The sequence below is a fragment of the Schistocerca piceifrons genome, chromosome 4 (genome assembly GCF_021461385.2).
Source record: "Schistocerca piceifrons isolate TAMUIC-IGC-003096 chromosome 4, iqSchPice1.1, whole genome shotgun sequence".
NCBI lineage: Eukaryota > Metazoa > Arthropoda > Insecta > Orthoptera > Acrididae > Schistocerca > Schistocerca piceifrons.
In genome coordinates this window covers 33797909-33821858 of record NC_060141.1, presented here as the reverse complement: position 1 = coordinate 33821858, position 23950 = coordinate 33797909, and the positions used below count along the sequence as shown (strand labels likewise).

General features: G+C 39.1%; 1 protein-coding gene across 1 annotated transcript in view; it reads left to right on the top strand.

The window, feature by feature from the left end:
* Positions 1–23950, top strand: part of LOC124794644 (autophagy-related protein 2 homolog A) — a 496478-nt gene that overhangs the window by 235850 nt on the left and 236678 nt on the right. The window contains exon 21 of the mRNA XM_047258162.1: positions 9884–10034. Coding sequence (XP_047114118.1) covers positions 9884–10034 — 151 coding nt within the window. The remainder of the gene's footprint in view (positions 1–9883; positions 10035–23950) is intronic.

Here is a 23950-nt window from a genome sequence, read left to right as displayed (position 1 = left end):
ACAAACAAGTGCTGACACAATGGTCAGATGTAGGGCTGGGAGAATTTTAAGTATGCCTGACATTTTTATTACATAATTGTTATGCTGACTTGTGAGGAAGCTATTGATGGGTTATTTGTTGATGTGTTTTTATTTGGTTATGGGATTCTTTGTTGTTTGGACAAAAAATTTTGGTACCTCTTTTCTTCTCATGTTCCTCTTTTTTCTCCTAAAAAACTTCTTTACATTCTTTAAATAATTCTAGTGGGGAAAGATAAGAGTTATTATCATCAGTAGTGGAACAAAGTACACAATTTTTCAGTAGAAGGGATTGTTTTGCTGTTTCATTCAACAATGCCCAAATGTTACCATTCATACACGTCTATGCCGAGAAGGAACAGTCGTTCAATTTTGTTTTCCATGATTTCCCTAAATCGCTCCATGCAAATGCTGGGATGGTTCCTTTGAAAGGCCATGGCCGATTTCCTTCCTCATCCTTGACACAGTTTGAGCTTGTGCTCCATCTCTAATGACCTAGCTGTTGACGGGACATTATACTCAATCTTCCTTCCGTTGTTCGGTTTTCAGGTGTGACATATGCAGTCAAGCTGAATGAAAAAATATGAACAGTTTACAGATGTTGATAAAATATCAGTTTGGATGTTTTCCATCAAATGGTAGTGTGACAGTGCAGGGTATGCAACATTACACACAAAATCAGTAGACAAAAAAGTAGCATCATTCTTAAACAGCAGCATGCATTTGGTGAGCTGGATTATTACTTGAACAGTTATTAAGGGTATTGTGAACTATGATAGTGTGATAGTTCAGTTTCAAAAAACAATATAGCGATGCCAACCTTCAGTGTGAAAATGAAACTAAATTTAGGTGCTAAAATGAGCTAGTTCGATCTAACCATTATTAAGAGGTGTGCAACTTACAAACTGGATAAACGAGGTACACGGTGTGAACTGTTATCCTTTCAAGACAACCTTTTCCCTTAAATTCAAGAATTACTGTTTTAGTATATGTAAAAAAATCACATTTTCATTTTAGGCAACAAGTCAGGTTTTGTGTCAAGGGTGTTCTCTCAGTTAACCATTCTTTACCTGTACCCAGCCCACAAGGGAGGCTACAGTATGTCTAATAGTTAATATGAAAATAAATATGTGAGGAAGCAACTAAGAATGGCATAGTGTATGCATTATTGTCGCCTAGATAGATTGAAAGCCAACAGCTATCACAGTAGTAAGTTTATATCCCTGCTCGTTCTAACAAAGATAGAGATTGAAAGACTGTTTGATGACGTAAAAGAGGTTATTCCAACAGTTATGGAAGACAAAAATTTATATCTGAGGAACTAGAATTTAATAGCAGGAAAACAGAGAGAAGATATATAGTAGTAGAACATGGACTTTGGGTAAGCAATAAAATGTGCTTCCTCTCTAATGACTTCATTGTCAACAGAACTTTCAACCCTAATCTTTTTCTCCTATCTTTGATACAATGGTTGAGACACTCCAATTATGTGCATATATTCGTCTAATTGTTCTTGTAATAGATATCCTCAGTGATTTTAAATGAATTGTTGATGATTCCTTCATTTCAGGCCACAGCCAAATTCCTCCTCTATACTTCTCCAAATAAGCTGATGTTCCATCTTTTACGACCACACTGTTGAAGAAATGTCATACTTTAAATCTTCTTTTCTCTTTTTGTATTGATACAATGTGCTTCATTAGATGAAGTTACAGTGGCCTTCAAATAACTCACAAAGTGTAATAAGCTGACTATTCTTTTGTTCTACACTTAGTATTAATATGTCTGAAAGCTTTGGGTAATAGCCACATGTGCTACATGATATTGAAGAAGACTTCCAGAAAAACAACAAGGAATTTTTATAAAATGTTTTAAGACTAATCTGGTGAAGTATCAACCACCAAGTCTATGTTCTAAAGGGGAAAACAGCAAAGTAGCCATTAATGGTAAAGAAAACAGAAATATTTGCAGAGTGCTTTTAGAAGCTTCTCAGTTTTAAGAAACCAATGACTTCTTTGTTTTTCCTATTGAAAGCCTACATGGATTCACATTTGTGTTTCCGAAGCATCTCCGTAACACTTGTGTGTTGCCCTATCCTACCAGTAACAAATCTAGCAGGTAAAGAAGGAAGCAAAAATGTAACGCTATTAAGAAGGAAAGTTGCTACTCACCATATAGTGGAGATGCTGAGTCACGATAGGCACAACAAAAACATTCACACAATTATAGCTTTCGGCCATTAAGGCCTTTGTCAGCAAGACACACATACACACACATGCACACGCACACACACTCACCCAAACGCAACTTGCACACATGTCTGCAGTCTCAGATAGCTGAAATCACACCACTGAGACTGCAGACGTGTGTGCAAGTTGTGTGTGTGTGTGTGTGTGTGTGTGTGTGTGTGTGCTGACAAAGGCCTTAATGGTCGAAAGCTATAATTGTGTGAATCTTTTTGCTGTGGCTATTGCAGCTCATCATCTCCGCTATATAGTGAGTAGCAGCTTTCCTTCCTAATATTGTTACATTCCATCCTGGATTTTCCATTGTTTGAAGGAAGCAAAAATGGAGTCCAGAAGATGGAAATGGCTAATCAATTAAAACAGGACATTTACAATAAAAAATCACTCTGGGTAAAAACAGAAATTTGGCATTACACCCCTGCCTTAAAAACTGATGTGCCATTATGCTGTGGAATATTTAATCTTCAACAAAATGGGAGATACTGAAGAGTTGGAGAGAAGGGAAAGAAAGGTACGATTGAAAATACTCAATCCGAGAAAAGTTTGGAGTATGTAGGAGAGAAAAAGTAATGAAGAAATCTACACCCTAAATGAAAAACTATCTGATGCTCACAGAAAAAGGAAAATTTCATTTTATGGTCAGTTGGCTTGAATGGAACTGGAAATGAGTAAAAATTTTTGACCTTTTCACGAAAATCCCAAAATGCAGGTCAGGTGTTCCAGTGAAGTTAAAAAGGACTTAGCAGAAATCAATGTTACAAAAACAGAAATTATAGACAGGCTAAGTGTATGAGACAAGATTGGGAAGTTCAGGAGTTTTCAGGACAAGTTGGAAAATGCCTCTCTGTGTGGACTCGTGAAAGAAGAAAAGAGCACTATAAAAAGTGAAGCACTGGAACACCTGAATGTTCGGAAAGAGGACAAAATCAAGAGGAATTTCATTCATGTGGTTCACAGATGACTGAAGTCAAAGAAAGAAGTGGAAGTTAAGTGGAATGAACATTTAATTGTGACAGGGACTGGAACTTGGCAAACCAGGAATGGTGAGAAGAGAAATATGAAGGTGAAAAAGCATGCATGATTATGAGAAAGATAGATGTTGTTTATAGGAAAATTACAAGGCCTTAGGAAAAGGAAAGCCACCTGTGTAAATATCAAGAGCTCAGATGGCAAGTCCATATTAAGGGAAAAAAGGGAAAGCAGAAAGGTGTAAAAAACATGCAGAGGAAGAAAGTGTCGATGAGATACGTAATTTGACACTGCAAGAAAAATTAGGCAGAGGACTGAAAGGCCTAGGTTGAAATAAGGTCTGTGAGTGGATGGTACAAGAGATGTGAAACAGCTGAAAAAGCCTCAGACTTCCAGAAGAATGTAATTATTCAAATTATAAGAAAGGTAGGTGTTGACAGGTGTGAATGCTGTGAAACCATCGATTTAATTTGTTGCAGTTGTTGTGAGTTTGCTTCTTCACAACACAGATCTTCTTAAGTACAATTTATTTAGTTATATCACATAAAGTAATAGTTCCTGGCTCTTCTGGAAATACACATGAAAAGACTTCTGGATGTGGATACCTCATGGTCAATACAGAACCCTGAGAGTTTTTAACTCACACATCAGTGCTGGAGAAAACTATGTGTAGGTTTAAATGTGATGCATTTGGTGCACCATATTCCACTGGAACATTCACTGAAACCATAACTGTTAGTTGAATGGTGACTGAAGATAGCCCCACATTAGGCAGAAAGACAAGTCCAACTCCTAGCGAAGCATTAATGGTAGGTAACAACAAAGTCCAAATTTACACACGTCAAACAGGGTCACTGTCAATCAGCACACCAGAGAGCTTGCTGTAAACGTGTGAAAAGTGAGGCCATGGCAGCCACTAAATCTGTGGTGGTTATTGCAATGTGACCTGGTGTTGGCATGTGTAACCTGCCACACCATGCCTGGCAACCTCAACAGACATACACATGATTATATCATCCACCAATACATCCAGTGGGATTACAAGAATGCTGCAAAATACTGACTCAAATTATTTACAAAAGAATGGAAAAACTGGTAGAAGCTGACCTTGGGGAAGATCAGTACAGGTTCTGGAAAACTGTGAGACCAGGTGAGGCAGTACTGATCATACGACTTACTGTAGAAGATAGGTTGAAGAAAGGAGAATCTACATTTATGTCATTTCTGTGGTTAGAGAAAGCTTTTAATATTGTTGACTGGAGTACACTTTTTGAAATTCTGAAGGTAGCAGGGATAAAATACTGAGAACAAAAAGTTATATACAATTTGCACAGACACCAGGCTGCGGTTATAAGAGTTGAAGGACATGGAAGGGAAGCAGTAACTGAGAAGGGAGTGAACCAGAATAATGTATTTAATCTGCACATTGAGCTAGCAGTAAAGGAAACCTAGGAGGAATTTGCAAAAGAAATTTAAGTTTGCTGATGACCTTGTAATTCTGTCGGAAATGCTAGAAGGTTTGAAGATTTAGTTGAATGGAATGGATAATGCCTTGAAAAGATGTTATGAGATGAACAAAAGTAAAACAAGGATAATGGAATGCAGTCAAATAATATCAGGTGACGATAGGATTAGATTAGGGGACGAGACACAAAAAGCAGCCAATGAGTTTTGCTATTTGGGCAGCAAAATAACTGATGATCGTCAAAGTAGGAAAGTATGTAAAATGTACACTGACAATGGAAAGAAAATTGTTTCTGAAAAAGGGAAATTTTTTACATTGGAAAAAAAAGTTTGGTGTTAGGAAACCCTTTCTGAAGGTAATGTGTTGCGTTTAGCCGTGTATGGTAGTGAAACATTTACAAAAAACAATTTAAACTCAAAGAGAATGGAAACTTTTGAAATGTGATGCTGCATATGAATGTTGAAGATTAGATGAGTAGATCGAATAAATAATGAAAAGGTGCTGAATCAAATTGGGGAAAAAAGACATTTATGCCATAACATGAGTAAAAGAAGGAAGTGATTGGTAGGTTAGATTCTGAGGCCTCGAGGAAAAGTCAGACTGGAAGGGAAGCAAGTGTGAGGTGTAAAAATTACAGAGAAGGTCAAGGCATGAATACAGTAAGCAGGTTCAAATGCCATAGGTTAAATTGGTGAAGAGGCTTTCACAGTAGAGAGAAGTGAGGAGAGCTATATCAAACCAGTCCCAGAACAACAGCATATTCATATTTTACAACGTATACTGAGCCTTCAGTGTTTGTGTTGTTAATAAACTTTTAGCAAAAGAGTCGAAAAATGTTAACTGGTCAAACACTAAATAAAGATGTCATACAACTCTTGAGAACTTGCTTAGGTAACTTTAAGAACCATCTTTCAACTGCTGAACTCTTCTGTCAAGAGAGTTAATTTGGAGCTGGAACGGCTGCTCATGTCGGGTGCGGGGTCACACATTGGTGTGGTTCATGTTGATTCTGTCAGTAGGTGGGATTATACTAGGCATGGCCTTCACCTCAACAGGAAGGGGAAGGGTAAATTGGCTGGGGAAATAGCAGGAAAGTTAAAGGGGGGAGGCACTGTCATGAGTGGTAAAATACCAGTGGTTATAGGATTCAGAAAAGACCCTTTTTTAGGGTAGGGAGGACAGAAAGAAAACAAATTTTAAGAGAGGTTAGAACTGAGACAAACCTTCAGTTTGAGAAAGAAATCAAAAAACATAATTCCAGCTTATTACATCAACATAAACAGCCATTGGTTAAGAATTTTCAACTGTCAGCAGATATTTTAACTCCATCCAATTTTAAGTCAGTCAATGTGAAATGTCAGCTATCTTTATTGCATCAAAATATTCGAGGACTGAGAAATAAAATTAATGAATTAACTATCTGCATAGATGAATTAGAGTCTTCAAACCCAGCTGACATAATCTGCCTCTCTGAACATCATGTGACCACTGGTATAGAACTTTTAAGTGTTACAGGGTTTAGGTTAGCATCTCACTATTGTAGATCAGAAATGGAGAAAGGAGGAGTTGCCACATTCATCAGGAACTGTCATAAATTTAAGAACATAGACATTCATAAATTTTGCCTAGAACAGCATATGGAAGCATGTGCAACAGAATTAGATTTTCACAAAAAATCTTTCATAATATTAAGTGTATATCGAGCACCTGCAGGTAACTTTAATCTGTTTGTAAACCACCTTGAAGCTGTACTGGCCCATTTAACAACCAAAAACAAAGAAATAGTGGTTGCTGGTGATTTCAATGTAGATTTCCTTAAAGACTCTCCCAATAAGAACCTATTTGAGTTAGTAACACTATCATTCAACTTAATTCCCACAGTAAAGTTCCCCACTAGGATAACCACTTGCTCACAAACAGCCATTGATAATATCTTTATAGAAAAGTCAAATGAACAAAATTATATTACAAAACCAATAGTCAATGGCCTCTCAGACCATGACATGCAGTTCCTTCTGTTAAATGTTAATACTGAACAGGATATAAAATCTGTTAAATCTGAGCTCAAGAGGGTAATCAGTAAGCCAAAAATTGATTATTTTAGGACACTCCTCAGAGACATTCACTGGACTGATGTTTACAGTGCTCATGGCATGAATGAAAAATGTAACATTTTTGCTAATAAAGTGCTTACCTTATTTGAACACTGCTTTCCCCCAAAACTTACCAAGGTTAGAGCAAAGTCTACAAAGAAGCCATGGATTACTCGAGGAATAGGGGTATCGTGTAAAACAAAAAGAAAACTGTATCTGTCAATCCGAAACATTTCCAATGTTGATGCTATAGCACATTATAAGAAATACTGCAAAATATTAAAGACTGTAATACGGATGTCAAAGCAAATATATTACAAGGAAAAGATAGTCATATCAGATAACAAAATAAAGACAATATGGGATATAGTGAAGGAGGAGACCGGTAGAACCAGACATGAAGAGGAACAAATAGCATTAAGAGTAAATGATGCATTGGTGACAGATGTGTATAGTGTTGCAGAACTTTTTAACAAACATTTTATAACTGTTACTGAAAAGATGGGGTTGTCAGGTTCGGTAGATGCTGCTATGGATTACCTTAGACCAGACATTTCAAGTAACTTCCATAATATGAATTTGACCCTCACTACCCCAACAGAAATAATGTCCATCATAAAATCTTTAAAATCAAAAACATCTAGTGGGTATGATGAAATATCAACAAAGTTAATTAAAGAATGTGATTCTGAGCTAAGTAACATATTAAGCTATCTGTGTAACCAGTCGTTTATCAGTGGAATATTTCCCGAATGGCTGAAATATGCTGAAGTTAAGCCACTGTGTAAGAAGGGAGATAAAGAAATAGCATCAAATTTCCGTCCAATTTCACTGTTCCCAGCATTCTCAAAAATTTTCGAAAAAGTAATGTACAGTCGTCTTTATAACCATCTTATCTCAAATAACATACTGTCAAAGTCACAGTTTGGATTTCTAAAAGGTTCTGATATTGAGAAGGCTATCTACACTTACAGTGAAAATGTACTTAATTCATTAGACAAAAAATTGCAGGCAACTGGTATATTTTGTGATCTGTCAAAGGCATTTGACTGTGTAAATCACAATATCCTTTTAAGTAAACTAGAATATTATAGTGTAACAGGAAATGCTGCAAAATGGTTCAAATCTTATATCTCTGGCAGGAAACAAAGGGTGTTATTAGGAAAGAGACATGTATCAAGCTATCAGGCATCATCCAACTGGGAACTAATTACATGTGGGGTCCCACAAGGTTCCATTTTGGGGCCCTTACTTTTTCTTGTGTATATCAATGACCTTTCATCAGTAACATTACCAGATGCCAAGTTTGTTTTGTTTGCTGATGATACAAACATTGCAATAAATAGCAAATCAAGTGTAGTCTTAGAAAGATCAGCCAATAAAATATTTGTAGACATTAATCACTGGTTCCTAGCCAATTCTTTGTCACTAAACTTTGAAAAAACACACTACATGCAGTTCAGAACTTGTAAGGGGTGTCCCAAGAGTATATGTCTAACATATGATGACAAGAAGATAGAAGAAGTGGACGGTGTTAAATTCTTGGGATTACAGCTTGATAATAAATTCAACTGGGAGGAGCACACCACAGAACTGCTGAAGCGTCTTAACAAATCTCTGTTTGCAATGCGAATTTTGTCAGACATAGGGGATATAAAAATGAAAAAGCTGGCATACTATGCTTACTTTCATTCCATAATGTCATATGGGATTATTTTCTGGGGTAATTCATCAAGCCAAGCTAAAGTTTTCCGGGCACAAAAACGTGCAGTAAGAATTATATGTGGTGTGAACTCAAGAACATCCTGCAGAAGCCTGTTTAGGGAACTAGGGATACTAACTACAGCTTCCCAATATATTTATTCCTTAATGAAATTTGTCATTAAAAATATATCACTTTTTCAAACCAACAGCTCAATTCATGGAATCAATACTAGAAATAAGAATAATCTTCACAAGGATTTAAAGTCACTTAGTCTTGTACAAAAAGGTGTGCATTATTCAGGAACACACATTTTCAATAACTTGCCAGCAGCCATAAAAAGCTTAACAACCAATGAAATTCAGTTTAAGAGAAGCCTAAAGGATTTATTGGTGGCCAACTCCTTCTACTCCATTGACGAATTTCTGAGGAAAACCAACTGATTTGTATATAAGTACAACATAACTTCTGCACAATTTCAGTGCAGTAATGTGTTCACTGAAAATTTGTGTGTGTGTGTGTGTGTGTGTGTGTGTGTGTGTGTGTGTGTGTGTGTGTGTGTGTGTAAGTATAATCTAACTTCTGCACCATTTCAGTGCAGTAATGTGTTCATTGTAAATAAGTATTACAGTAGTTGTATTACATGTTTCTTACCTTATAAATAAATATAAAACTTTTTTATTTTAAATTCAGTGCAATAGTATTTGTAAAATGACTCTTAGTGTTCATTAAAAAATGACGATCATTCCACTTGGGACCTGTGGAATGGTACATTAGCTTATTTGTTTTAGTTTAAATATTTGTCATGTATTGTTGTTTTTCTGACATGTTCCACATCCTGGAGGACCTCCTCACTACGGATCAATTGGAATGAAAGTAAATCTAATCTAATCTAATCTAAACAGTCTTCAGCCCTTATGTATTTATTCCATAGTGATTGTACAAGCAGAATTAGGTAAGCAACAGAGGCATGCAAGCAGTCATTCTTTCTGTGCCCCACCCTCACGTGAAATGAGAAGAAGATTTAGTACAGAGTACGCCAAAATGTACCGTACGCTATGCAGCTGACAGTGATTTACAATGTACAGGTGTAGATGTAGAAACTTGCTTTCACATGATTTAGAATCATGCTTGCCTCAAATAAATGATTGGTAGGTGCACACGAAAGCTGTCACTTGAACTATCTATTTAAGTCTATTATCCCTTTTGTAGATACATCTTTACCTAGTGTGGCATTCATAACAATGATTAATTTACGTGACAATATTGAGTTAGACCTTATCTGGGTTTCTATTATTTAAAAGCTGTATACAAGTAGAGCTTTGGTTTATAAGCATATAAATGCCACTTATTAACTGACTTTATAAACATTTGCTCTGTGCCTTTACAGGATTCCTCAGGGAATGTTATTCCTGGACAGCATGGGGAGTTGGAAATTCATTTTGAAGATGGCAATATGTTTTCTGTTTCTGGGTATCGAGGGAAGACTGGCTTAGGATATGTTTGCCTTCAGGTCAACCAGGCAACATTTTATCACAGTGGTAAGGCATACTTTTGCATGTTTTTATAGCTTTTTGTTTTGCTACATTTTTATGATATGTATTCTCACTGAAGCAGTATTTACCTATAAGTTCTTCAGTGTCATCTCAAGTGCTAATGTTTTGCCATGTGGGATCATGTGCAGCTTTATTCTACTTTCCTATCCTTGTTTCCTATTTGTAAATGTCAGTTACATTTTGTCTATACTACCATACTGACATCCATGCATGTGGAAAGATACAAGACAGTTACCTCATTTCAAGCGAGACCTTTTATATTGTGTCTGATCAGTAACATTTCAGGATATCGAGATAGAGACAGGGATGGGCATTAATTGTGAACTATTTGAAGAGTACAGTTATATTTATAGTAATAATTATGATAGTAATAATTATGATAGTAATGATCTGGATGTGAGAAAGTGTATCTTGAGAAACTATTGTCAGAAATTAAATGTTTACAACTGTAATAATTTCTTCACACAATTGATTTATCACAAATTTGCTAAAATGCTGCTTAAAGTTATGTGTATTTCTGCAGTGTAGTGTAGTCACCTAAAATCAAAAGGCACTGCAGTCACTTTTTGTGTGTGGTTTAGAATACAGAAAATGAATTCAATTAACACAAGCAGTTGTTCATATTAGCAAACAGTTCATGTTTTTCTTTTAAGTTATTCAAGCCTGATAATCTTATTCTGTTGTGAGCAATGTAAAAGGGAAAACACTTAAACAATATATTGTATCTCGTTTCTGTTTGAATTAAATATACCCAGTTAAGAAACCTTTTCCTTTGTAGCTGGTACCCGACTAAAAGATACATGATTCAAACCCTAGTGGTGTTAAAAAATCGTGAATAGTATATGCCCGGCAAGATGATGAGAGGTGGTAGTATAAAATTCCCACTCATCCTCCATTCTTGATCATTCAGCCCCCCCCCCCCCCCGATCCTCTGGCCAGTCTTCTCGATCCTCTGGCCACTCTTCTCGATCCTCTGGCCACTCTTCTCGATCCTCTGGCCACTCTTCTGGATCTTCTGGCCCCCCCTTTTTGATCCTCCAGCCCCCCCCCCCCTTTTGATCTGGCCACTTTTTCGATCTTGCAGCCCCCCCTTCTTGACCTTCATCCCTTTGCCCCACTCCCCACTGATGGCCCCCTTTCTCAGTCGTACTACTTCACTTATTGTTTTTTTGAACCCACTTTTCAGCCCTCCAACCCCCTGATTCTCTCTTTGGGCCCCCTATTTCACTCTTTGGGCCCCCTATTTCACTCTTTGGGCCCCCTATTTCACTCTTCCAGCTCTCTTTTTTGCTCATCTGATTTCCTCTTCCCCCCTCCTTTGGGTCCCTTTATCACTCATCTAGATCTCTGTATCGCTCCTCTGGATCCCTTTATTGCTCCTCTGAACCCATTTTCACTCCTCTGAACCCCTCTTTTGCTCCATTTTCACTGTTCTAGGCCTCGTTTTCTCTTCTCTATGTCCCTTCTTGCACCTGTGGCTCCAGCACCCCTTCTTGCACCTGTGGCTCCCATTCTCATTTTTCTGCACTCCTCTCATTTTAGTGGCCCAGAGTGGATGGTCTCTATGGTGGCAAGGTTGGCCATTGGTAACACAGGAAAACATCATCAACAGTCAAACATTTTATTCAGTCTCAAGCAACTATACTTGTAGCACTGCTTTCTGGTAGCAACCCCCCCCCCCCCCCCCGCCCCCTCCCCACCCTCTCCTTTGGTACATGGTTAAGTGCTGCTTTCTGTTAGCATCTCCCCTCCCTCTCCTTTGGCACATGGTGAGGACAGCACATGGTGGAGTGATGAGGCCTCAGGCTACGCACGGCACGGCAGCTTGCGGCGAGGTGTACTGGTGGTGCGGAGACCTATTGTCATTCTTTCAGGGCTTGTCATCCCTCAGAGTGGAACTTACCCTTATCAGTGAAGGTGCACGGCACAAGAATGCCTGCTCCAGCTTAGGAGGGTGAGTGCCTACACTGCCCTGGTCCTGAATGGCTGTCCTCCATGCCAGAAGTCTGCAGTGGCCAGAGTGAGCCGGAAGGCAGGTCACCAGTGGAATGTTGTCAAGTCCAAGGATGTCTTAGAACCTGCAGTCCAGCTAATGGTAGAGGAAGCCCAAACTTGTGGTGGCTGCTTGCAGAACCACATTTCTCACTGCCTTGTGTAAGTGTCTCTTCAAGGATGATACTGACATGCTGGAACAACTTTTGCTGGAAATGAATGTTATTTATGATGATTAGACGCTCAATTGTTGCGTGTATGTGCCACTTTTGACCCCTTACGGTATAACTAAGTTCCATCACTCGAAGGTGTAGGAACCAAACAGCCAGTGCCGCAATAGCCCTGTCTTTTCGTTGTGTCATGAGTATTGCGATCCTCAGCCTGGCTTGGCTCGCAGTGCAAAGACAGGCCAATTATTGCAACTGCCATGATGAGATTTTGGCTCCAGCCAGTTTGTAAGGCTTCTCATGACTTTTGTGACAGAGTTAATATTTTCATAGTAGTGCCGTAGAAATTGTGGCAACACTACATACCTCCTGTCTTTGGTAGACACAACCTCCGGTTCTCTGCCTTTGATAGATCTGCAGAGACTCAACATACATTAACAACAGTGTACAATATCATCAGTTCCTCCATATATACTAGTCAGCTTGAACCACAGGGTTCAGTGGCTGTGAATTTAATGTATGAAAATCATATTGGCTTTCCTTTTACATGTATATAGTAACCCTTCTGAAATCTCCATTATAATTAATAGAATAGTATTATCAATTTCCCACTCTTTTTCACAACTATTTAACAGTACATTGGCCAAATAGACATCTTGTAAAATTACACAACAGAAGAATGCAGCTGCTAGTATTGGCACTTCTCCAATGTGCCATTTCCCATCACACAAAAAATCAATTACGGGTACTGTGCACTCACTCACATCAGTGCTCTGCTGCACAAGTAAGGAGTCTGCAAAACATTGTAAATACTAGAAAATATATTCCTTATCATTATTTACATTAAATGCTCATGTAAAATAACAATCTCTTTTGTTACATTACCCATAATTGGTAATCCAGTCTACCGGTGGCTGGTGTACCGGAGAGTCATGTGGGTGAGCTGCTCTCTGCCTAAGATAGATGAAGGCTGCACTGAACAGAGTCAGAGCTGGTATGATGCCGTATACCGTGATATTCATGGTCGTGGTCACGCAATGCTATTTCTCCCTGTGCTGCTGCACATGCAGAAATATCCATTCAACAGAAATAGGCCCCACTGACGTTGCTAAGAGTTGATTCAGGGAGAGGATGAGGTCTGGTTCTAGTCTACGATTGAGGCAGGTCAAACTTGCACCCCTCGCAGTTTGTTTGGTGAGCACAATTGTGATTGTATTATGTTCATCCTGCTGGTACCCATAACATTGGTTGGAAGATGAAATGTTGGCCTTGTTATATTGCAGATTTCCAATTGATTAACAATCCACCCCCAAGTAATTACAATGACTTTGTAGCTGTGGATCTCCCCCTCTCGTAGCAATTTACTACCAACACTGTTGCATTATACACAGAGTAGATCCTATGCTGCTCTGCATTTATTAAGTGGGGTTGCAGTTCCAGAATGTCTCATGAACATTCCTGATCATTCGTTTTGCTCAGAAACAACTGAACCTCACATATGTCAGTGGCAGTGTGCCTTATCCAGGTTGGACCTGTCATAATCTTTCGCTCTGACATTGCTGGAGTTTCTCTGCTGTCATTACTGTGTGCCTACCACTGTCTTCTGCAATCAGAAATACGTCTCCTTTTTTTACCTGCACCTTTCATAAGCCAGCCAGGTACTGTGCCAGCACTAGTCATGTTAGGCTCAGCTGACTGTGCACCACATGATTAATGGCTTAAACCAGAGGCTCAGACGATTCTGCAAAGATATGGCGTGCAAATTTCTCAACCTCCGCTATCAGGTGGAGAAATGTAGGGTCCCCCTGAATAGGTCAGATGTGCACTACACGCAGGAAGCGGTTACAAGGGTAGCAGAGTACTTGTGGAGTGCACATTTGGGTTTTTTTAGGCTAGAGAATTCCTTTTCTAGGCCCGACAAGACGCCTCCTGAGACGCGACAAGGTAGCAGTAGGCAAAACGCAACAGGGAATGGCAATATTAATGTGGTAATAGTAAACTGCAGGAGCGTCTATAGAAAGGTCCCAGAACTGCTCTCATTAATAAACGGTCATAATGCCCACATAGTACTAGGGACAGAAAGTTGGCTGAAACCAGATGTAAACAGTAATGAAATTCTAAACTCAGATTGGAATGTATACCGTAGAGACAGGCTGGACAGTGAAGGGGAAGACATGTTTATAGCAATAAAAAGTGCAATACTATCGAAGGAAATTGACAGAGATCCAAAATGAGAAATAATTTGGGTGAAGGTCATGGTTAAAGCAGGCTCAAACATGGTAATTGGATGTCTCTATAGGCCCCCTGGCTCAGCAGCTGTTGTGGCAGAACACCTGAAGGAAAATTTGGAAAATATTTCAAGTAGATTTCCCAACCATGTTATAGTTTTGGGTGGAGATTTTAATTGAGCAGATATAGACTGGGAGACTCAAACAGTTATAACAGGTGGCAGGGGCAATGAATCCAGTGAAATTTTTTAAAGTGCCTTATCTGAAAGCTATCTTGAGCAGTTAAACAGAGAACTGACTCGTGGTGATAACATATTAGACCTTCTGATGACTAATAGACCCGAACTATTTGAAACAGGTAACGCAGAACAGGGAATCAGTGATCATAAAGTGGTTACAGCATCAGTGATTTCAGCCGTAAATAGAAATATTAAAAAAGGTAGGAAGATTTTTTCCTTTTAGCAAAAGTGACAAAAAGCAGATTTCAGAGCACTTGATGGCTCAACACAAAAGTTTTGTCTCAAGTACAGATAGTGTTGAGGATCAGTGGACAAAGTTCAAAACCATCGTACAGTATGGGCCAAGCAAGATCGTAAGAGATGGAAAAGAGCCACAACTGAGTTAGAAAACTGCTACGGAAGCAAATGGAACTTCACAGCAAACATAAACATAGCCAAAGCCTTGCAGTCAAACAAAAATTACACAAAGCGAAATGTAGTGTGAGGAGGGCTATGTGAGAGGCGTTCAATGAATTTGAAAGTAAAGTTCTGTATACTAACTTGGCAGAAAATCCTAAGAAATTTTGGTCATATGTCAAAGCGGTAGATGGATCAAAACAAAATGTCCAGACACTCTGTGACCAAAATGGTACTGAAGCAGAGGATGACAGACTAAAGACCGAAATACTAAATGTCTTTTTCCAAAGCTGTTTCACAGAGGGAGACTGCACTGTAGTTCCTCCTCTAGATTGTCATACAGATGACAAAATGGTAGATATCGAAATAGATGACAGAGGGATAGAAAAACTATTAAAATCGCTCAAAAGAGGAAAGGCTGCTGAACCTGATGGGATACCAGTTCGATTTCACACAGAGTACGCGAAGGAACTTGCCCCCTTCTTGCAGGGGTGTACCGTAGGTCTCTAGAAGAGCGTAGCATTCCAAAAGATTGGAAAAGGGCACAGGCCATCACCATTTTCAAGAAGGGACATCAAACAGATGTGCAGAACTGTAGACCTATATCTCTAACATCGATCAGTTGTAGAATTTTGGAACACGTATTATTTTTGAGTATAATGACTTTTCTGGAGACTAGAAATCTACTCTGTAGGAATCTGCATGGGTTTTGAAAAAGACGATAGTGTGAAACCCAGCTCGCGTTATTTGTTCATGAGACTCAGAGGGCCATAGACATGGGTTCCCAGGTAGATGCCGTGTTTCTCAACTTCCGCAAGGCATTTGATACAGTTCCCCACAGTCGTTTAATGAACAAAGTAAGAGCATATGGACTATCAGACCAATTGTGTGATTGGATTGAAGAGTTCCTGGATAACAGAACGCAGCATGTCATTCTCAATGGAGAGAAGTCTTCCGAAGTAAGAGTGATTTCAGGTGTGCTGCAGGGGAGTGTCGTAGTACTGTTGCTATTCACAATATATATAAATGACCTTGTGGATAACATCGGAAGTTCACTGAGGCTTTTTGCAGATGATGCTGTAGTATATCGAGAGGTTTTAACAATGGAAAATTGTACTGAAATGCAGAAGGATCTGCAATGAATTGTGCTGCGAATACATAGAAAGAAACATCCTTTATCATTTAGCTATAATATAGCAACTTCAAACAGTTAATTCCATAAATTATCTGGGAGTAGGCATTAGGAGTGATTTAAAATGGAATGACCATATAAAATTAATCGTCGTAAAAGCAGATGCCAGACTGAGATTCATTGGAAGAATCCTAAACAAATGCAGTCTGAAAACAAAGGAAGTAGGTTACAGTACACTTGTTCACCCACTGCTTGAATACTGCTCACCGATGTGGGATCCATACTAGATAGGGTTGATAGAAGAGAGAGAGAGAGGATCCAACGGAGAGCAGCACGCTTCATTACAGGATCATTTAGTAATTGCAAAAGCTTTACGGAGATGATAGATAAACTCCAGTGGAAGACTCTGCAAGAGAGACGCTCAGTAGTTCGGTACGGGCTTTTGTTGAAGTTTCGAGAACATACCTTCACCGAGGAGTCAAGCAGTATGTTGCTCCCTCCTACGTATATCTCACAAAGAGACCATGAGGATAAAATCAGAGAGATTAGAGCCCACAAAGAGGCATACCGACAATCTTTCTTTCCACAAACAATACGAGACTGGAATAGAAGGGAGAACCAATAGAGATACTCAAGGTACCCTCCACCACACACTGTCAGGTGGCTTGTGGAGTATGGATGTAGATGTAGATGTAGATGTAGATGTAGAGGTGATGAATCGAGGATTTTTGAGTACGATCCTGAGACAAAGCAGCAAAGTGAGAAGTGGCACACTGAGACATCTCCTCGACTGAAAACAGCTGAGTGAGCAAATCAAAGACCAAAACAATGCTGATTTGCTTTTTTGACAGTAGGGGTGTCATCTGTGAAGAATTTGTCCCTCCAGGACAAACTGTGAATCAAGTGTTTTACAAAGATGTCCTTAAGAGGCTCAGGAAAAGGGTCAATTGAGTGAGACTAGACATTGCTGAGAAGTGGATGCTGCATCATGACAGCGCCCCATATCACATGGCCGCTTCCATCATGGAATTTTTGAGCTCAAAAGGCATTCCTGTTGTTCCACAACCTCCCTGTTCACCTGACCTGAGTCCTTGAGACTTTTTTCTCTTCCCAAAATTGAAAAAAATGTCTTCAAAGGACATCATTTTGGACCCTGGATAACATTCGAAAGAATGTGACCGACATATTTTGATAAAAACTTTGATAGATAAAAAATGAGTCTCATTAATTTCCTCACATACCTTGTATATCAACTGCTTACTGCATTTGCCCCATAACCATTTCTAGGACATATGCAATTTGCTGTATTTCCTCCACCCTTCTCTGAACACACCTTTTTCCTCTAACTTTCAAAACATATCCTCCAACCTCCTCACATTATTCCCTATCTCCCATGGATTAAATTATGGTCTCATCATCCATTGGTGACTGGCGAGAACAACATCCTCTTGCCTTGTAAATTGCACACCACTTTCCAACTACTGATTGTACTGTGCAGAAGATATACTGTGAGGTCAATTGTTATTGTGCCCATCTTTCCAGTACATAATTTCTATCTGTATGTGTACTCATAAATGTACACATACTGTTAATTATGATCCTGTTAACTTGCAGGATTGCCTGTACATTGAACTATCATATATAGGCAGACTAACTTGACTTGTGTATCTGGCCAGTCTAAGTAGTGTATAAAGATGGTATAAAATGTACCATCAACTATAAATTCTCAGTCTAGTGGACTTCAGTCAATAGTTCAGTAAATGGTCAGTCTCTCTATAACCAACCGAGCATATCACTTTATACAGCACTGAACAAATACTAGTATCTCTGAATTTTCCTATTAATATTAATTACATACTTATTTGAGCAGGGAGTGAGACAGGGTTGTAGCTTATCCCTGATGTTATTCAAACTGTACACTGAGCAAGCAGTAAACGAGACCAAAAGAAAATTAGGTGTAGAAATGAAAGTTTCCTTTCTTTTCACTTCCTTCACTTTCATTTTACATAACACGTATCACAGGTACAGATTCTATGAAGTGTCTGTTCTTTTGGACATTTCCGAAAGAACAGACACCATGCATTCATACAAAAACTTTGAGGATTACTAATGACATTGCAATTCTGTCAGAGACAGCAAAGGACTTGGAACAGCTGTTGAACAGAATGGACTGTGTCCAGAAAGGAGAATATAAGGTGAATATAAAAAAAGCACAACAAGGATAATGGGATGTAGTCTAATTAAATCAGATTATGCTGAAGGAATGAGGTTAGGAAATGAGACTCTGAAAGTTGTTGATGGGTTTTGCTATTTGGGAACCAAAATAAATGATGATGGCTGAAGTAGAGGGTATGTAAAATGCAAGGAAAGTGTTTCTGAAGAAGAAAAGTTTGTTAACATTGAATATAGCTTTAAATGTTACAAAATCTTTCCTGAAAGTGTATGTGGAGCATAGCCATGTATGGATGTGAAACATGGATGATAAACAATTTAGATCAGAAGAGAATAGAAGCTTTTGAAACATACTACAGAAGAATATTGGGGATTAGCAGGGTGGATCACATAAGTAACAAGGAGGTACCAAACAGAATTGGGGAGAATAGGAATTTGTGGCACAACCTGACTAGAAGAAGGAATTGGTTGGTAGGACACATTCTGAGACATCAAGGGATCAGCAGTTTAGTGTTGGAGGAAAGTGTTGGGGTAAAATTCATGGAGAGGGAGACCAAGAGATGACTACGGTAACAGATTCAGAAGGATGTAAGTTGCAATAGTTATTTGGAGATGAAGAGGCCTGCACAGGCTAGAGTAACATGGAGAGCCGTATCAAACCTGTCTTTGTAATACAGATTACAACAGCAGCAACAACAACAATCTATTTGTGAAGTTAATGCTGCTAGTTACCAGTTTATACATCTATATATATGACATAAGTTGTATGTAGCAATTTATTTTCAATAATTGAGTCAGGCAGTCAGTCAGGCAGCAGTAGCCGACCGAGACAGATGCAGCAACAGGGAAGTAACCACTTTTGTGACATTTACAAGTTCCTAACCAGGAGCAAATTTTATTATGTCATCTGTGTGCTTTAATAGTTTAGTTTCTTGTGTTTCTGCGTGTAAATTTAATATCTATAGCCACAGTTCTTGCGTTTTCGTTTGCGTCGGAAAGTAAACCAATTTTGTGACATATTAAAAGTTCCTAATCAGGGGCAAATTATTTAGCTTCACCTGAGTGCTTTGGTAGTTAGGTTTTTGAATCTCTGCATATTATTACACACAGTTCCTGCATTTTCATCAGGGTCCACAGTAGAGATGTGCAGCACGTGCCGATAGTCCGTTTATCTGCGTAGTTAGTTTTCCACGGTCTTTAGTATGAACAGGGACTGCGATTGTTGTGTGCGGATGTGAGCTGAGTTGGTGACACTTCGGTCTCAGCTTGAGGCTCTGATTGCTTCAGTTACATATCTTGAGGCTGCAGTGGATGGGCGCCACTTTTGTGGGCCGGCCGTGGGGATCCAGTGGACGTCCAGCACGTCCGAGTCCTCCGATCAGTCCTCACCAGTGGCCAACCCAGTTACTGCTCACACTGAAGTTGACCCCGCACATAAGGCCTCCCTGGTTTGTCTAACAAACAGATTCCAGGTGCTGTCTGTGGCAGACACTGTCGCTGAGCCAGATGCTGTCGCCTGTCCTGTTTCAGAGGAAACCACTCAGCCTGCAAGGTCCAGGCAGTCTCAGAGGGAGGGGTTATTGGTAGTTGGGAGCTCCAATGTTAGGTGCGTTATAGGGTCCCTTAGGGACTTGACTGACAAGAAGGGAAAGAAAACCAATGTGCACTCCATGTGCATACCGGGTGGAGTCATTCCAGATGTGGAAAGGGTCCTCCCAGATACCATGAAGAGCACAGGACCGTTTGCAGACCTCTGGTACAGAGCTGAGTGGAGGGTCTGAATCAGAGGCTGAGATGGTTCTGCGACCGTGTAGGCTGCAGATTCCTCGACTTGCGCCAAAGGGTGGTTGGGTTTCGGGTTCTGCTGAATAGGTCAGGTGTCCACTATACGCAGGAGGTGGCTACATGGGTAGCAGGGGCTATGTGGCGTGGACTGGGCAGTTTTTTTAGGTTAGAGGGTCTCGGGAAAACACAAGAAGGGCTTCAGTCACAAAGTGTGCTGGCCAAACACAGGAGGAACATAGATACAGGAACCATTGGTATAACAATTGTAAATTGTCGTAGATGTGTTGGGAAAGTACCAGAGCTCCAAATGCTAATAGAAAGCACTGATGCTCAAATCGTTATAGGCACTGAAAGCTGGCTGAAGCCAGATATAAGCTCAGCTGAAATTTTTGCAAAGAACCCAACTGTGTTCCGAAAGGGTATGCAAGACACAGTTGGCGGTGGCGTGTTTGTTGCTGTTAGAAGTAGTTTAACTTGTCGCAAAATTGAAGTAGATACTTCCTGTGAGTTAGCATGGGCAAAGGTCATTGTTGGCAACTGGAATAAAATAATAATAGGATCCTTTTACTGACATCCCAATTCAGATGATAGAGTTGCTGAAAGGTTCAAAGAAAACTTGAGTTTGATTTCAAACACGTACCCAACTCATACGATAATAGTTGGTGGTGACTTTAATTTACCTTCGATATGTTGGCAAAAATACATGTTTAATTCCAGAGGTATGCATAAAATATCATCCAAAATCATGCTAAACGCATTCTCTGAGAATTATTTTGAACAGTTAGTTCATGAGCACACGCGAATAGTAAACGGTAGTGAAAACACACTTGACCTCTTAGCAACAAAAAATCCTGAGTTAATAACGAGCATCAAAACTGATACAGGGATTAGTGAACACTGGGTTATCATAGTGAGATTGAATATTGTAATCCCAAAATCCTCCAAAAATAAGCAAAAAATATATCTATTCAAAAAAGCAGATAAAAATTCACATGACACCTTCCTATACGCAGGAGGTGGCTACATGGGTAGCAGGGGCTATGTGGCGTGGACTGGGCAGTTTTTTATAGGTTAGAGGGTCTCGGGAAAACACAAGAAGGGCTTCAGTCACAAAGTGTGCTGGCCAAACACAGGAGGAACATAGGTACAGGAACCATTGGTATAACAATTGTAAATTGTCGTAGATTCCAAATTAATAATATAAGTGTAAACCAGATGTGGCTTGAATTCAGAGAAATAGTATCAGTAGAAATTGAGAGATTTATACCAAATAAATTAACAAACGACGGAGCTGATCCTCCTTGGTACATAAAATGGGTTAGGATGCTATTGCAGAAACAACTATACAAACATGCCAAATTTAAACAGATGCAATATCCCCAAGATTGGTGATCTTTTACAGAAGCTCAAAATTTAGCACGGACTTCAATGCAAGATGCATATAACAGTTTCCACAACGAAACTTTGTCTCGAAACCTGGCAGAAAATCCAAGAGATTCTGGTCGTATGTGAAGTATGTTAGTGGCAAGAAACAAGCAATGCCTTCTCTGCACAATAGCAATGGAGATACTATCAAAGACAGTACTGCCAAAGCAGAGTTACTAAACACAGCCTTCCGAAATGCCTTCACAAAAGAAGATGAAGTAAATATTCCAGAGTTCGAATCGAGAACAGCTGCCAACATGAGTAACGAAGAATAGTGAAGCAACTTAAATCACTTAATAAAAGCAAGTCTTCTGGTCCAGACTGTATACCAATTAGGTTCCTTTCAGAGTACACTGATGCATTAGCTCCATATTTAACAGTCGTATACAACCGTTCGCTGGATGAAAGAACCGTACCCAAAGACTGGAAAGTTGCACAGGTCACACCAATATTCAAGAAAGTTAGTAGGAGTAATCCACTAAATTATAGGCCCATATCATTACCATTGATATGCAGCAGGATTTTGTAACAAATATTGTGTTCAAACATTATAAATTACCTTGAAGAAAACTGTCTATTGACACGCAGACGACATGGGTTTAGAAAACATCGTTCCGGTGAAACACAACTATTTATTCACATGAAGTGTTGAGTGCTATAAACAAGGGATTTCAGATCGATTCCATATTTTTGGATTTCCGGAAGGCTTTTGATGCTGTACCACACAAGCGGCTTGTAGTGAAATTGCGTGCTTATGGAACTTCGTCTCAGTTATGTGACTGGATTTGTGATTTCCTGTCAGAGAGGTCACAGTTCATAATAATTAACAGAAAGTCATTTAGTTAAACAGAAGTGATTTCTGGCGTTGCCCATGGTAGTGTTATAGTCCCTTTGCTGTTCCTTATCTATATAAACGATTTGGGAGACAATCTGAGCAGCCGTCTTAGGTTGTTTGCAGATGACACTGTCATTTATTGACTAATGAAGTCGTCAGAAGATCAAAACAAATTGTAAAATGATTTAGGAAAGATACCTGAATGGTGCGAAAATTGACAGTTAATCCTAAATAACGAAAAGTGTGAGGTCATCCACATGAGTGCTAAAAGGAAATTGTTAAACTTCAGTTGCACAATAAATCAGTCTAATCTAAAAGCCTTAAATTCAACTAAATACCTAGCTATTACAATTACGAACAACATAAATTGGAAGGAACACACAGAAAATGTTGTGGGGCAGGCTAACCAAAGACTGTGTTTTATTGGGAGGACACTTAGAAAATGTAACAGATCTACTGAGGAGACTGCCTGCACTACACTTGTCCATCCACTTTTAGAATACTTCTGCGCGGTATGGGATCCTTACCAGATAGGACTGACGGAGTACATCGAAAAAGTTCAAAGAAGGGCAGCATGTTTTGTATTATCGGAGTGTTACAGAAATGATACAGGATTTGGGCTGTACATTATTAAAAAAAGGCGTTTTTCATTCCGACAGAATCTTCTCACGAAATTCCGATCACCAACTTTCTCCTCCGAATGCGAAAATATTTTGTTGACACCAACCTACATAGGGAGAAATGATCACTGCAATAAAATAAGGGAAATCAGAGCTCATAAGGCAAGATATAGGTGTTCGTTCTTTCCGCACGCTATACAAGATTGGAATAGTAGAGATTTGTGAAGGTGGTTCGATGAACCCTCTGCCAGGCACTTAAATGTGATTTGCAGAGTATCCATGCAGATGCAGAGGTAGATGAATCCCTTCATATATACATATTATATTATTATTATTATTATTATTATTATTTCTTTACTTTCTCAGACGTTAAGTCTGGTTATAAATGGAAAGTGACGCGGACCTTGATCAAGCGTCACTTCCTTTTAACTGTATGGTATGTGTTATGTTACATTTAGGAACTTTCGGGTAATTGAACATGTATCAATAATTACAGATTTCTGTAGTTGTATATATAAGTTTGGATGTAGCTGTATTGCATTGATGTGCTGGTGGATATTGTGTGGTATGACTCCTGTAGTTGATAGTATAATTGGTATAATGTCAACTTTATCCTGATGCCACATGTCCTTGACTTCCTCAGCCAGTTGGATGTATTTTTCAATTTTTTCTCCTGTTTTCTTTTGTATATTTGTTGTATTGGGTATGGACATTTCGATTAGTTGTGTTAATTTCTTCTTTTTATTGGTGAGTATGATGTCAGGTTTGTTATGTGGTGTTGTTTTATCTGTTATAATGGTTCTGTTCCAGTATAATTTGAATTCATCATTCTCCAGTACACTTTGTGGTGCATACTTGTATGTGGGAACGTGTTGTTTTATAAGTTTATGTTGTAAGGCAAGCTGTTGAT